General features: G+C 40.8%; 1 protein-coding gene and 1 long non-coding RNA gene across 3 annotated transcripts in view; one reads left to right on the top strand and one right to left on the bottom strand.

Annotated features, from left to right (window-relative positions):
* The window catches only part of LOC133610657 (myosin-4-like), a 42267-nt gene extending 29423 nt beyond the window's left edge, over positions 1 to 12844 (bottom strand). Inside the window, exons 1-17 of the mRNA XM_072914088.1 lie at positions 12731 to 12844; positions 11901 to 12118; positions 11693 to 11836; positions 9208 to 9364; positions 9106 to 9133; positions 8861 to 8975; positions 8692 to 8784; positions 5684 to 5747; positions 5511 to 5609; positions 5330 to 5433; positions 5131 to 5269; positions 4903 to 5021; positions 3605 to 3754; positions 3361 to 3531; positions 2981 to 3287; positions 2816 to 2901; positions 2649 to 2736 (exon numbers count right to left, since the gene is read on the bottom strand). Of these exons, the coding sequence (XP_072770189.1) occupies positions 2649 to 2736; positions 2816 to 2901; positions 2981 to 3287; positions 3361 to 3531; positions 3605 to 3754; positions 4903 to 5021; positions 5131 to 5269; positions 5330 to 5433; positions 5511 to 5609; positions 5684 to 5747; positions 8692 to 8784; positions 8861 to 8975; positions 9106 to 9133; positions 9208 to 9364; positions 11693 to 11836; positions 11901 to 12104 (2068 nt within the window). The 5' untranslated portion in view covers positions 12105 to 12118; positions 12731 to 12844. The remainder of the gene's footprint in view (positions 1 to 2648; positions 2737 to 2815; positions 2902 to 2980; positions 3288 to 3360; positions 3532 to 3604; positions 3755 to 4902; positions 5022 to 5130; positions 5270 to 5329; positions 5434 to 5510; positions 5610 to 5683; positions 5748 to 8691; positions 8785 to 8860; positions 8976 to 9105; positions 9134 to 9207; positions 9365 to 11692; positions 11837 to 11900; positions 12119 to 12730) is intronic.
* Positions 1557 to 15784, top strand: part of LOC133610663 (uncharacterized) — a 31255-nt gene continuing 17027 nt past the window's right edge. Inside the window, exons 1-2 of one of the 2 annotated variants that reach the window (XR_009815905.2) lie at positions 1557 to 1580; positions 11954 to 12056. This is a non-coding gene — a long non-coding RNA (uncharacterized lncRNA). Of the gene's footprint in view, positions 1581 to 11938; positions 12057 to 15784 lie in introns of those variants that run through there. The other variant, XR_009815904.2, reaches the window with a different exon arrangement.

The raw sequence follows: 15784 nt of genomic DNA on the forward strand, positions 1-15784 counted from the left end.
AATTTCTAGGCGCAGTCAGGGCGTTGAGGGGATCTGGTTTGGTGGCTGCAGGATTAGGTCTCTGCTATTTGCAGATGATGTGGTCCTGATGGGTTCCTCCGGCCAAGATCTTCAGCTCTCACTGGATCGGTTCACAGCCGAGTGTGAAGCGACTGGGATGGGAATCAGCACCTCCAAGTCCGAGTCCATGGTTCTCTCCCGGAAAAGGGTGGAGTGCCATCTCCGGGTTGGGGAGGAGATCTTGCCCCAAGTGGAGGAGTTCAAGTACCTCGGAGTCTTGTTCACGAGTGGGGGAAGAGTGGATCGTGAGATCGACAGGCGGATCGGTGCGGCGTCTTCAGTAATGCGGACGCTGTTTCGATCCGTTGTGGTGAAGAAGGAGCTGAGCCGGAAGGCAAAGCTCTCGATTTACCGGTCGATCTACGTTCCCATCCTCACCTATGGTCATGAGCTTTGGGTCATGACCGAAAGGACAAGATCACGGGTACAAGCGGCCGAAATGAGTTTCCTCCGCCGAGTGGCGGGGCTCTCCCTTAGAGATAGGGTGAGAAGCTCTGTCATTCGGGGGGAGCTCAAAGTAAAGCCGCTGCTCCTCCACATCGAGAGGAGCCAGATGAGGTGGTTCGGGCATCTGGTCAGGATGCCACCCGAACGCCTCCCTAGGAAGGTGTTTCGGGCAAGTCCGACCGGTAGGAGGCCACGGGGAAGACCCAGGACACGCTGGGAAGACTATCTCTCCCGGCTGGCCTGGGAACGCCTCGGGATCCCCCGGGAGGAGCTGGACGAAGTGGCTGGGGAGAGGGAAGTCTGGGCTTCCCTGCTTAAGCTGCTGCCCCCGCGACCCGACCTCGGATAAGCGGAAGAAGATGGATGGATGGATGGATACATTTCGAAGTTGCATGCGTTAAATAGGCCTATATAATTCATCAAAATAAGCATATTAAAAATAATCAAAATGTAAATTATCCATTATATGAAAATACATATATTCACAATCAAAGGTCAATAATTAAATATGTCAAAGTAAAGAATTAAATAATCAAAACAGATTTAGCAAAATCAATTAGCATTCAACAAAACTCATTTAACCGGTTACAACACAACATAATCTCATCATCAAAATAATCACCTCAGTAGATGTTTGATGCATGGAGACCGAAACTCTTGCTCAGGACAGCGAACCTCCTCTGGCAGTGACCGACAGCAGACTGTCAGAAAACAGCATTTTCCAACTTAAATAGCCCTTAGCCCCGCCCACTAGCTAGGACCAATTTGACAGGGGGAATTAAGAAAACAGTTATTTTGTAAATTACACCATAAATAACCATCACATGTCTAAAAAGTATTCACATAGTACTTTTGCATGTGTAGAGCAGTCTTTTTTTTGTACATAGTATATTCAGGATTAGACAACACAACTTTTAAATGTCCAGTGTCCTTCTGTAACACCCAGCATTTGAGGATCATGGTTCGACCCAAATTTGGCCTAATTAGTGAATGCAGGTGTGGTCACCTATATAAAGCCCTCAACCCCACCCTGACTCTTTTGGTCAATTGTTCAGAGCCATGGTGAGTGACAGGTAACAATTTGTTTGTTGAGCACATGCTTTTCACTGGCTAACAAGATTGAATGTTTGTGTCCATGTTGAGCTTCCTAACAAATGTGCACGGTTTGTGAGGAAGTCCAAAGGTCAAACAGTGACAGTGTGGGGTCAAACTGTCACAATATATATATATACAGTATATATATATGAAATACTTGACTTGGTGAATTCTAGCTGTCAATATACTCCTCCCGGGCAGCACGGTGGCAGAGGGGTTAGTGCGTCTGCCTCACAATACGAAGGTGCTGAGTAGTCTGGGGTTCAATCCCAGGCTCGGGATCTTTCTGTGTGGAGTTTGCATGTTCTCCCCGTGACTGCGTGGGTTCCCTCCGGGTACTCCGGCTTCCTCCCACCTCCAAAGACATGCACCTGGGGATAGGTTGATTGGCAACACTAAATTGGCCCTAGTGTGTGAATGTGAGTGTGAATGTTGTCTGTCTATCTGTGTTGGCCCTGCGATGAGGTGGTGACTTGTCCAGGGTGTACCCCGCCTTCCGCCCGATTGTAGCTGAGATAGGCTCCAGCGACCCCAAAGGGAATAAGCGGTAGAAAATGGATGGATGGAATATACTCCTCCCCTCTTAACCACGCCCTCAACCACGCCCTGCCCCACCCCCGACCACGCCCCCACCCCCCACCTCCCGTAATCGGAGGTCTCAAGGTTGGCAAGTATGACTAGAATCCAAATGTCTAATCCAGTCTGTATAATCCTATCATTTTAACTCATTTTTCATTCTTGAAAAGACAAACAATAAAAACAACAAAAAGAAGGCACTCAATAGCTAGGGTTAGTCACCTGGGACTTGCACTGTTTTATTTGAAAATAGCTCAATCTAATCATCTTTTTGTGTGCTCAACTAAACTTTGAATCTAACGAAAAACATATTTCCACAAAATATTGAAACGGTGCAATTAATTGAATGGCTTTAGCTATTTTGACAAATCTCAAGGGGTTATCCTAAATAAATTTAATTGAGTTGGTCACATCAGGCTTTCCTTACTTTTTGTGACCTGTGAGTGTATAGTCCTGTAAAACAGAAATACCTGGAGTTTTAGTTTCATTTGGAATGAGACACCGAACAAAATGGGGATGGGTGCTCCTGAGATTGGTCATGAGCTTCCCAAGGTTCTCCTGTTGGAAAGAATCAGTGTCATTACCATGTGGCAAACTTTTAAAAATGCACTCAGACTGTGTTTCATAAAGATGTTACCCTGAAAACAGCTGAAACTGTCTGAAAAGATGAGCCCTTCTTTTTTGAAGCTTTCTTTGCCGTAACTCCAGATCTGCCACTGTTCTCTGACAATCAATATTTTATGATAAATAATTTTACAACCAAAGCGTGTCACCAAAAAGTGTTAGTAATTCAAGGACTTACCATCTGATGAAGAATAACTGCAATAAAGAAAGGCCAATAGTTTTAGGCCTGCTTTTTGGTAGAGCTGGACTACAGTTTCATTGAGCGGGTCCTTGTTCTTGTCTAACCAACCCGTGATGCTGTAGTCCACAGTGCCAGCATAGTGAACCAAGGAGAAGTGAGCCTCAGCTTTGCCTTTGACAGGTTTGGGCTTCTGAAAATTGTTGGATTTTCCAAGATGTTGGTCATAGAGTTTGTTTTTGAAAGTTGTATCTGATGCCTTGGGGAACATGCATTCCTCTTCCAGGATGGAAAAGATGCCCATCGGCTGTGGAGAACAGTGGTTTGAAGGTAAAATTGTCATGATTTATCAAGAATGTTGGGTAAAAGATGTAACTAACCTTTTCAATGAGTTCTATACAAGCAGCCAGATCCATCCCAAAGTCAATGAACTCCCACTCAATGCCCTCCTTCTTGTACTCTTCTTGCTCCAACACAAACATGTGATGATTGAAAAACTGTTGCAGTTTCTCATTGGTAAAATTGATACACAGCTGCTCCAGACTATTATACTGAAAAAGACAACCGTTGGACTTGAACTACAAGGTTCTTTTATGACTCCAGTAATTATGAATGCACACACACATCAAAGATTTCAAAACCAGCGATATCCAATACGCCAATGAAGAACTGGCGTGGCTGCTTTGTGTCCAGCATCTGATTAATGCGAATGACCATCCACATAAACATCTTCTCATAGACGGATTTGGCCAAAGCACCAATGGAGTTGTATACCTGTAATGATATAAAACAGTGTGACTATATTGTGTACAGTGTAGTTACTTATGACAAACTGAATCAGTAGTATCTTTGTCAACATTCCATGATTTCACAGCAGTTCAGTTGGAAATTTTACAAAATGCTAAGGAGCATTTCAAAACCTGGATAATTTTTGAGAATTATAAACTCTATGACTCTTCAAATTTTTTATTGGCCAGGAGAATCGAAAAAACATAAATAGTTTGCCAACTTTGAGTTTTGTTTCGCTGAAACTTCAAGTACCACAACATCGAGCATCTTACATGGGTCATGGATTACAACGCCCAACTGGCAAGGGCTTTACAAAGGTTTTGTGATAGCAAGATGCATTGTACTAATAACCCACAGCAGCGTGGCATTTAATCTGGTCAAACATTAACTACTAGGTACCTAGTACTGTTGACATTTTTTATCACTAGCTTCTAGCACAATGTATCACTTTGGGATATTAGTTGTTACCACCCTTTACATGTCAATAGGGAGGGCTATTCAACAAATTGTTTTAGGGACCACATTCCTGAAAGCTAAAGACCAGGGTGCCGGACTTCTCCCTTCAGGATTACTCTTATTTTGTATACTTTTGAGAAAAAATGCAGAGGACATATGACATTTGGCCATTTATTAGGGCTGTCTTCGACTAAGGCTTCTCATAGTCGAGAGCCTTGTGGGTACTCAACTCGCATTTCTGGGAGGGGAGGGATTCAATGTCTGACGATTCGCCCTGGGGTTGATCATCGAATCAGACTTGTGTGATTTGAATCGTTTAATCGTCAACTATTCTAAGACACATCTGCTATTCATTTTGTCAGAGTAACAACATTTGGAAAAACAATTGCCCTGTCTTTACAACGGGAGCCCTTTGCTGTTTTTAAGAACCTACTGCAAAAAACTTGGCAAATATTGTCTCTATGACAATGCTCAAGAGTTTTTTCTGCTGCCAAAATGTTTGTCTCTTCCAAGTTTTTCGAACTAAACTCATGGGCCAGTCTGGTGTCATTCCCGGGATACTGTAGATTTGGCTCAAGGGCTGCCAGGTGAATAGCCCTGTTGTAGAGTTAAAGGCACTTGAGGAATGATTACATTGGAATTGTTAAATAATTTATCTCCAACAAAATGTACAGTACCTGTTGCACAGTCTGTCCTTTGGTGACATACTCATTCCCAACTTTCACTCTGGGGTAACACAGTGCTTTCAATAGATCTGCCGAGTTGAGACCCATCAGATAAGCTGCTTTGTCAGCCACTGATTTGGTTTTGAACAGAAAACATGAAAGAAAAAGAACTACAGTTAGAATTAATTTCTTACATGGAACCATGAAAACATAGTGCAGAGTTCCATGAATACCAATTACCCTCTGCCCCATCTGGTTCTGCCTGCTCCTCTCTCTGCTTCTGCTTAAATTTCATGTTCCCATAATGTATCACAGCACCAGTTAGTTTGTAGATACCGAGCCGCTCCTCTCCAGTGAATCCAAGGACATCAATAGCGCTCTGAAAACACATTGTGACAAAATTTGTAGGTTCGATAAATCATTCAACTTTTTGTCTTACATCTGTGGCCATCAGCTCGTCCCCGTCATTAATGCTGGCTACGCTGATCTCCCCTTGGCTGACAAATGGGTAGTCATAAGGGTTGGTGGTAATAAGCAGAGTCTCTGCAGGAAATATTTAAATGAAGTACATAGTAATTACTCATTTTAAAATACCAACTTGATGATTGGCCCTAAGTTACCTATGAGCTCAGGTTTCTTGTTGGACATGATCTGGTAGAAAATATGGTAGCTTCTCTCTGCATTCAGCTGGAACGTAACTCTGGATTTTTCCAACAAGTCTATCAAACATGAGTTTATCAGGATTAAAAGTTAAAACAGTACAAGTGTATAGTTCATTTTCATTGATACTCACACGTTTCTATATCAGCAGAGGCCAGCTTCCCCGTTGTTCCAAAGTGAATTCTTATGAATTTGCCCTGATAGATGAAACATACAAAATGTTTGCATTGTAATGAAAATAGACATTCTCGCCATAATATTTGACCTTACATAACCTCAGACTTTACAAAGATCTCTTGGTTTACAGCTCCTCCCGTTAAGGATCGTCAAAGCGGATCGCCTGCCTCCATCTCACCCCTGCAACTTCTTGTGTCATACCAACCCTCTTCATGTCCTCTCTCTACATCGATCAACCTCCTATGTGTTCTCCTTGTGTTCCTCATGTCTATCAGCTTCATCCTCTACCTCCTTTGTCCAATATATCCACTATCCCCCCACAAACATCTCAACCTTGCCTCTTGGATGTCTCCCGGTTTTAAACATGTCTATCCTGCTCGCTCTGAGTGAAAATTTCACGACAGATGACTGTGTCATCAGCAAACATAGTTTATGGTTAGTCCCGCTTCATCTCATCTGTCAACATGCCCATCACTATTGTGAACAAGAAGGTATTCCACTCCACAACTTCCCTGTTTTGCTATCTTCATACGTACCATGTTCTGCACCAGAAACACAGCTTCTCACTTGACAGTCTATCGTAAGCTTTCTCGAGATCCATCGACACAGTGAAAGTTTTACGGCTCATACAGCACTCTCAGAACGCACATTGCCTCTGTCGTACTCTTTCTGGGCATGAAGTCACACTGATGCTCACTAATCATCACATCAAGTCTTAACCTAACTTCTATAACTCATTGCCATATATCCATGGTATGGCTTATCAACATGATTTGTCTGTTGTTGTTGCAGCTATTTACATCACCTTGATTCTTAAAGATCCCTACAAGAGCAATTCTTTGATATTGCTCGGGCATCTTCTCGCTCTCCAAAATTATGTTAAAGCGGACCTATGATGAATTTTGACTTTTCTGACTTAGAAATTGTTGTTGCAGTGTTGGATACTCATGTTAAACAATGCCAACACATCAAATCATGAGGTTCATGCATTTTGATATAGGCTTAGCAGGGTTTTGGACTATTTTTTTAACAGGGAGGAATCTGTGACATCACACCCTGGCAGATGTACATACTGTATGTGCTCATTCTTGGACATGGTCTTGGCAAGCCTCCCCCGCTCTGCTGAGCTGACACAGCAGTTTTTCTATCTCAATTCACGCACTCCCGCCTGCTTTATGTCAATAAAAAAAGTACTTTAGAATAAATAATTCTGTGTTTATTTGTCCACAATATTTGGCCCACAACGAAATTGGATTAGCCGCTGTACTACGGCAGGAAAAGAGATGCCATTGTGACGTTAACATAACATTGATGAGCAACATATAGTAGCATAAATTCAGAGGCTGTGCTGTAAAGATCGGAGTGTGCAAGTGTATCTAATGTTGTGACCCGGTGATTCTTTGTACTGTTTATGAAGTTTATGTTCGGCTATGTCTGGAAAAGAAAAATTGCGGTGACGACCTTGAGATGGATACTTAACAGAGTACATTTTCAATAGATTAAAATTGATTCTTTTGGCGAGGGTAGGGCGGGGTTCTATTTATAATCTGGGCACACCCCGGCAAACCAACTTCTTGCAGACATACGCAGAAAGTAGGTTATAAAAGTGACTATGGAGCAAAAGTTATGCAAAATTGACATCAAAGTGCACTCTCTATCCATCTTCTCATCGCACTCCCATCACTCGTTAGTACATAACCAGTTGTTTTCTTTAATCCCCCCTAACCGCACATCCTTTAAAGTTTGGTCTCTCTCTATCTAACCAGATGATACAAGTCCTTCTCTTCGTCCTTTCTCTACAGACTCACAACTGCCTTTAAGATTTGGCACCTAGTACTCTTGTTTACTTTTTTCATCTCCCCGACTATACTTCCCACGGTTTTTTATTCAACCTCTTACTCTTTCTTACTTTCCCGTACTTCCTTATTCCACCACTAAGTTCCCTTCTCTTCTTTTCTACTGAGAGATGTTTCTAATATTTTACCCTCTTAAAGGGGATCAAATATGCAAAACCAATGCTTCTTACCTATTAGTACCTGTTTTTGTGATCTGCATCAGTCCCAAAAATGTGAAATCAAACCATGGAGGCATGGCAGAGTTATTTATCCAACAATCTTGCCTTCCTTCATACTTCCTCCAAAGGAGCCATTTGGAATTTGCCCAATTTGTGACGTTTTTCCCATTGCTGACGTCAGCGGATATCTCTATAAATGGTCCAGTTCTACCCAAAGAACTTTGCACAAGTCGGCCACTGTAGTCCGACATTGTAGCCAATAAGTTTCTTCTTTTTTTCTATCCTCTTATTGTGGGGCAGACTTGCTTGTACATGCACATGCATCCTCCGCTGTTGCCATTTCTAATACAAATTAGTGTTTAGTTATAACTTAAATCTGTCAGTAGACTGGATATGGAAGCGCTAAAAACTACAAATGGCTGACGGAGAGAAGACGCAGTCAAAGTGGAGCCACGTAAATAAGACGCATTCTGAAGAGACGGTCAGAGTGCGGCTTTAAGATGTTTGTAAAACATAATCTATGCAAAAATGTACCAAAGAACCACCATTACATGTTATGTAGTCCACAAGGAAGGGCTTTAGATGACCCCTTGAAGGTAACCAAAATATTAGACACCCATCTTAGTATTATGTGTTGTGATTCTACTGTTTTTGAACTCTCATACAACTTAATTTAGAGCACAAATATTGTTGATATCAGCTCTCTGCCCGTGTCATTCACAATTGAGCATTGCTACCTCTGCTAAGTCCAAACATTGTGGGGATGGTTGTTGCTTAGTCAGCATAATTTAATGAAGACTACATAACCAATTTCTACAAAAACAACAAGTCAGGTGGCATTTTTTGGTAGAGGTGTTTGCTTCACACAAAGTTAATATGGGTAGATTTGCAAAAGCAGAATTTTGCTGAAGCTCTCATAGTCAATCTTATAAATAAGACCCATCACTCACAAAACGCGACGAGTTGTCATTTCTAACAGTTTTGGCATTTCCAAAAGCTTCAAGAAGTGGGTTGGCAGAGATGATCTGATCCTCCAGATTACCCTAGAAATAAAGATGATTTTAACACTATTTGGACAGCAGGCTATAAGAAAAGAGAAGTCAATCATTTTGATATTACCTGCAACTTGCCTGTGGCACCGGTATCTTTCTTTTTGTCGCCAGACCCTGCAATTGTTGCAAAGTACTGGATGACACGCTTGGTGTTGACAGTCTTTCCTGCACCGGATTCTCCACTACAGGACAAAAAAGAATCATTCGTTGTTTTATTTTTTAATTACAATATATAGGACAAGCGGTAGAAAATGGGTGGATGGCTATAGTGTCGTATACAGTATAATAATATAGTGTTTGAGTCAACCTTACGTGATAAGGATGGACTGATTTTCTCTATCTGAAAGAAACATTTGTACACTTACAGTGGAACCACATGTAGAAGTGATAGTGCAGTTAGTACAGGCAGTTTACCAGTGAGCATGAACTGATAGGCGTTGTCTGAGATGGAGAAGATGTGTGGCGGTGCCTCCTGGCGCTTCTTGCCCCTGTAGGCCACTACCACTTCTTGGTTGTACACTGGGAGTCCCTTGTAAGGATTCACAGTGACACAAAAAAGACCAGAGTAGGTCTGAAATAACAACACAACACATGATGGGCCTGATTCACCGAGTTGTTCAGTTTGTTTAATTTGATCTTACTTTCCACTTCACAAAAAAAAAAAAAATATATATATATATATATATAGAGGTTAGTGGATGGAGTAAAAGTTAGTCTTAGAAAATACTTTTTACAGGTGTGCAAAGTCTGAAGCCTACAGCCTCAATTAAGCTCAAGCCCCAAAATGGCCAATGAACCATTGGGGGGAAATACTAATCTTTTAATTCATCATTATTTTCAATACGGATTAATTCTATTTGATAGCCTGAAACAGATTGAATGCATCCCCATGCCCCAGTCATCTTTATTCACACTGTCACTCAGTGGAAACTGAATACATGCTGGAAGCCCTGAAAACATGACTATGCTGTCTGTTGATTTTTAAAAACTTTGAAACCAGGGTTATCAAAATTAAACAACAATATACACTGATAACTGAATGTGATTTAACCAAAAATGCATTTTAAACTTAAGTAAGTAAGTAAGTACGTAAGTACATTTAATTTATAAAGCGCTTTTCACAGATAAAATCACAAAGCGCTGTGCAAAACATAGGTGAAGTAAACAATTCAACCAACAATTCAATGAAAACAACAGGGGCAACATCAATAAAAGAATACAAAGTGAATTAAAATTGATAGTTAAAAGGTGCATTAACTAAAAGCTTTACTAAAAAGAGAAGTTTTCAAATGTTTCTTAAAAGTGACAACACAGTCAAGATCATGGAGGGACTGGTGCAAATTGTTCCAGAGTCTGGGAGCTATGGCCTGGAATGCCAGGCCATAGCTCCACGGGTTTTAAAACAAGTTTTTGGGATCTTTAGAAGACGCTGGCCTGAAGACTTAACTTGTGTGTCATCTTCAAATACTATTAAGAATTTGGACTGACTGTCATGAGCAGGGGTCCCCAAACTACGGCCCGTGGGCCGGATCCGGCCCCCCCAGCATCCAAAATCTGGCCCACAGGAAGTCCTAAGTTAAAAAGTTTTTTTTTTTTTTTTTTTTTTTAATCTTTCCTTTCTAATCCATTTTCTACCGCTCGTTACTCTTGGTGTCTCCTAGCCGCTCAGGCAAATCATATTGTCTAAAAATGAATTTTCCCATTGATAACGTGAAAATGTTAAATGTTGATGAACATCAATGGTAATTGATGTTAAATGACAAAACGGATTATAAAGACAATGTATATATATATATATATATATATATATATATATATATATATATATATATATATATATATATATATATATATATATATATATATATACTGTATGTGTATATATATATATATACTGTATATATATACATATATATGTATATATATACTGTATATACACTATATATATATACTGTACTGTATATATACTGTATGTATATATATATATATATACTGTACTGTATATATACTGTATATATATATATATATATATATATATATATATACTGTACTGTATATATACTGTATATATATATATATATATATACGTATATATATATATACTGTAAATCAAAATCAAATCAACTTTATTTATAAAGCACATTTAAAATTTACCACAGGGGTAGCCAAAGTGCTGTACAATGAACAGGTTAAAAGATAAAACGAGTACCGAGCAAACACAACACAACACAAACAGAACACGATAAAAAATAAATAATTAAAATAGAATAAATAAAAACATAAAAACATAAAAACAGGTTCACAGCAGGTGTATTATGGGGCGCCATTGCTGTACTGTATATATACTGTATATATATATATATATATATATATATATATATATATATATATATATATATATATATATATATATATACATATATATATATATATATACTGTACTGTATATATACTGTGTATATATATGTATATGTATATATATATATATATATATATATATATATATATATATATACATTGTCACGTTATCGATGGGAAAATTCATTTTCAGACAATATGATTTGCCTGAGCGGCTACGAGACACCAAGAGTAACAAGCGGTAGAAAATGGATTAGAAAGGAAAGATTAAAAAAAAACAAAAAAACTTTTTTTTTAACTTAGAACTTCCTGTGGGCCGGATTTTGGATGCTGGGGGGCCGGATCCGGGACCCCTGCTCACGACTGTATATATATATATACAGCCTGGCCCCCGGCCAAATTTTTTTAACCCAATGCGGCCCCCGAGTCAAAAAGTTTGGGGACCCCTGGTCATGAGTAATGCCAAAAGTGTTACGTTTCTAATAATGTTGGTATCTTCAAAATACATCTTGTGGTTGTTGATCAACAGGGATTTACTCACGTAAATCATCCATGCTGCATAACGCTCTTTGAGGTTATAGAGCACAGCTGCTTCGTTGAGGTGGGTCATCATGGCCATGTCCTCAATTTTGTCAAACTTTGGGGGGTTCATTGGGAACACTTCATCATCCGTAACTATTCCCACCTGCAATGATAAAGGTTATGGATAAGCAAATGGAAACATACACTTCTTCTCCGTTGTACTCTACCTTTCCAGTGTCGGTCTTAACAGTCACTTTGCCCGTCTCTTTGCTCTGTATAGTGCCTTTGACAAACAGCTCCTTTGGATCCACCACAAACACAGACGTTTTGGCATCAAAAAGACGGTTTTGGGCCTCGATCCGCTCCCGTTCAGGTCGTCTCAGGTAAGGAGCCGCCTCACCAAACACAGACATTTCAGCATCCGAACTCATCTTTGCAGTTCACTCTAGAAGTAGACGCTGTTTCATTGATTGTAGGGTTTTTGACAATTATCTGAACTGCACTTGACAGTAGCTAGCACAACAACAATAGTAAACACACAAACATCCTTACCAGCAGTAAGTCTGAGCCCATAAAATGTGAACTGCAATGGTGCAAAGGCTTTTATAAGGTCTCCTCAGCAATCGAGGCAAAGCAAACGCCTATATTTAGGACAAAGCCTTAAATGAATGCTGGGTTGGGGCGTGACTTTGGTATGTGATGGGGATGCCACCAAGCTTTTGTCATAAACCCAAGGATTGGAGCAATTGGACTTTAGGCATAACAAAACAAATATTGCCATAGGATGTTGACCTCTGAGAGCGATACAATGCCCAGAACAATTAAGGCTTCTTCGTAGATGATTCAGCCTTGGCAACAACCACAACACACACTGCAGTTGACCTCTTTCACTTATATACCCAGGAAATAACAGCGTCTCATAATATAAGAGCGCTTTAAAGTCATTGCCCCCTCACTCTTCACATGGATGGGATGACTGGGTTCGTGTTAACATTCACTAATAAAATGCATGTGTAAGTTTGTTTGGAGATTTTAAGCTGATATAAATGAAACTGACCTTGTGACTGCTCTGAATGGCATATAAATAAAATAATCACCGATAAATCCTCCAGCTGAATCTCCCTGAAGGATGCGTTTGGAAATAAGAAGCTAAGGATTCACTGTGATAACACACAAGGGTGAATGATGAGAATTTGCTTTGGTGTATTTTTACACCTTGTTTACACCATGTTTCTTTTTTGGATTGTATTGAAAAGATTGCATTAAAGGACATGAAGGTCACGTAAGGAAACGTTGATCTATTATTACTATACGTTTGAAAACCTTAAAGGAGACCTATGATCATTTTAATCGACATTTGAAACAACTATTTGTGATCCAGATCTGTGATTCTCAAACTGGGGTACGCGTACCACTAGTCAGAATGCCTTCCCGGTAACAGTTAGAGATGCTACCACAGTAGAAGCATTTAAGTCTCATCTTAAAACTCATTTGTGTACTCTAGCCTTTAAATAGACCCCCCTTTTAGGCCAGTTGATCTGCCCCCCCCCCCCCCCCCCCCCCCTCTTCTTTGTGGAGAGGGCGGGCACAGATTAGGTGACCACAGATGAGTGCTAGCTGTTCAAAGTCGGGACCTGGGGTGGACCACTCATCTGAGGACGTCTCTGCGCTGCTGACTTGTCTCCACTCAAGATGATCCCCTGCTGGTCCCACTATGGACTGGACTCTCACACTATTAACTAGATCCACTCGACGTCCATTGCACCGGTCGCCCAAGGGTGGGTGCCCACATCTGCGGTCCCCTCCATGGTTTCTCATTGTAGCCCATTGGGTTGAGTTATTCCTTGCCCTGATGTGGGATCTGAGTCGAGGATGTCGTTGCGGCTTGTGCAGCCCTTTGAGACACTTGTGATTTAGGGCTATATAAATAAATTTTGATTGACTTTGATTGATAGTCAGAGCCGTGCACAGATACTAGGGTTGTACGGTATACCGGTACTAATGAATTAAAAATGGTACTAAACTGTCTTTGAAAAATACCGGTATTTTTTTCCATTTGCATGCCACTGTGTGGCGTGACGTACAGAGCCGAGGCACATGATGTTAAGTGTGTCAAAATGCACACACAGAGCATAGAGCGCGCACAAGCAGTCCCCACTATTTTTTTCCAGACACGTGTAACCCAGCTGGTTCACTCCCGTGCCATTTTGCTTCATTCCGCACAAGGACTCGAACCCTGGCCGTGTGTATTGAGAGTCGAGTGTGCTGACTAAAAGCCTGAGCTCGCAGCCCAGCAGCCAGCACTACTCTTGAAGTTGCTGGTCCCTGTTACACACTGTCGAAAATGAACTTCTTAAACATTGTAGATTCACTCGGTCATAACATTATATGTACACTCGCACACCCATAGATCGATTCAGAGCTGCATAAAAAACAGCTGCATTTATGTCACGACATGTTGCACGTCGGTGTTATTATGCACATGCCAAGATTAGATGAAAATAAAGCAGAGGGGGAGAGCTCCTCCTCCTCTGGCTGAGAGTTTGCCTTAATGTCTAAAGACGTACGTCCACCTTGTGGTGACGTCACTACGTAGCCAGACTGCAAAACCCCATGAACAGAGGCATCCAAAACTGCAAGCCAGCTCTTGGCAAAATGCGTGAACCTTATGATTTGATGCTTTGGCATTGTTCAACACGAGGATCCAACACTGTAACATGTGAGTCAGAAAGGTGAATTTTATCATAGGTCCCCTTTTAATTCTGACTTGACAATGGCGGATGCAGTATGACACCAGTTTAATGCCTTATATCTTTAAAGCTGTTTTATATTACTTATATTATTTACTACTTAGGTATAACATACTAAACGGTCTAGCTCCATCCTATCTTGCTGATTGTATTGTCCAGGTCAGAAATCTGCGTTCTAAGAACTCTGGCTTTTTAGTGATTCCCAGAACCCCAAAAACGTTTGCGGGCTATACAGCATGTTCTATTTGGGCTCCAGTACTCTGGAATATCTTACCGGTAACAGTTAGAGATGCTACCTCAGTAGAAGCATTTAAGTCCCATCTTAAAACTAATTTGTAAATAGACCCCCCTTTTAGACCAGTTGATCTGCCGTCTCTTTTCTGCTCTTCCCCCCTCTTCTGCGTAGAGAGGTTATTAGGTGACCACAAATGACGCGCTAGCTGTTCAAAGTCGGGACCCGGAGTTGACCACTCCTCTGTGCATCAGTTGGGGACGTCTCTGTACTGCTGACCTGTCTCTACTCAAGATGATCCCCTGCTGGCCCCACTATGGACTGGACTCTCACACTATTAACTAGATCCACTTGACATCCATTGCACTGGTCGCCCAGGGGGGAGGTCCCCACATTGGCGGGCCCCTCCGAGGTTTGTCATTGTGACCATTGGGTTGAGTTTTTTCTTGCCCTGATATGGGATCTGAGCAGAGGATGTCATTGTGGCTTGTGCAGCCCTTTGAGACACTTGTGATTGAGGGCTATATAAATCAACTTTGATTGATTGATTGATTGATTATATAATCAATTAATTAATTAGGACACATATTGATAACAGATTATTGAATTTAAAGTCCAGAGTTATGAGTCAATCCTTTTTAATGTCTTGTGTTGTGTACCAAATGTTGCAAACAGACTACAATATGTTGGCATATATACAATCATTCCAATATGAGGATACCTTACATACCTCTGATTAAACTGAAGTATTTACTCTCAGTTTAAACTCCCTTGTTATTGCCATGCAGTGTAAAATATTTACCAGGCAGACTATAAACCTTCATCTTGCATAGTTTCCATCTTAAGTACGGGTTACTTTAGAGACTCAATCAAGTCAGATATTCTTAGGGACTGTCCTCAAGGGGACAATGCTCCCCAATGCAAGGCAGTGTGACACTAAGGGGATTAACACCGCAGCCACAAATCGCTTTTCATTTTGTCTCTTGTTTTAACAGGTGTGTAAGTGTGGGCTTCGATTGAGCGGAATGGTTTTGAACGCTGCCTCCTTGTGGGCCTTAGAAATCCAGGCTGAATGCAGTGGATTGCAATCAGTGTTCATTGTAATCTGTAACCTAACAGATGGCTAAAT

Source organism: Nerophis lumbriciformis, linkage group LG11 (assembly GCF_033978685.3).
Source record: "Nerophis lumbriciformis linkage group LG11, RoL_Nlum_v2.1, whole genome shotgun sequence".
Lineage (NCBI taxonomy): Eukaryota > Metazoa > Chordata > Actinopteri > Syngnathiformes > Syngnathidae > Nerophis > Nerophis lumbriciformis.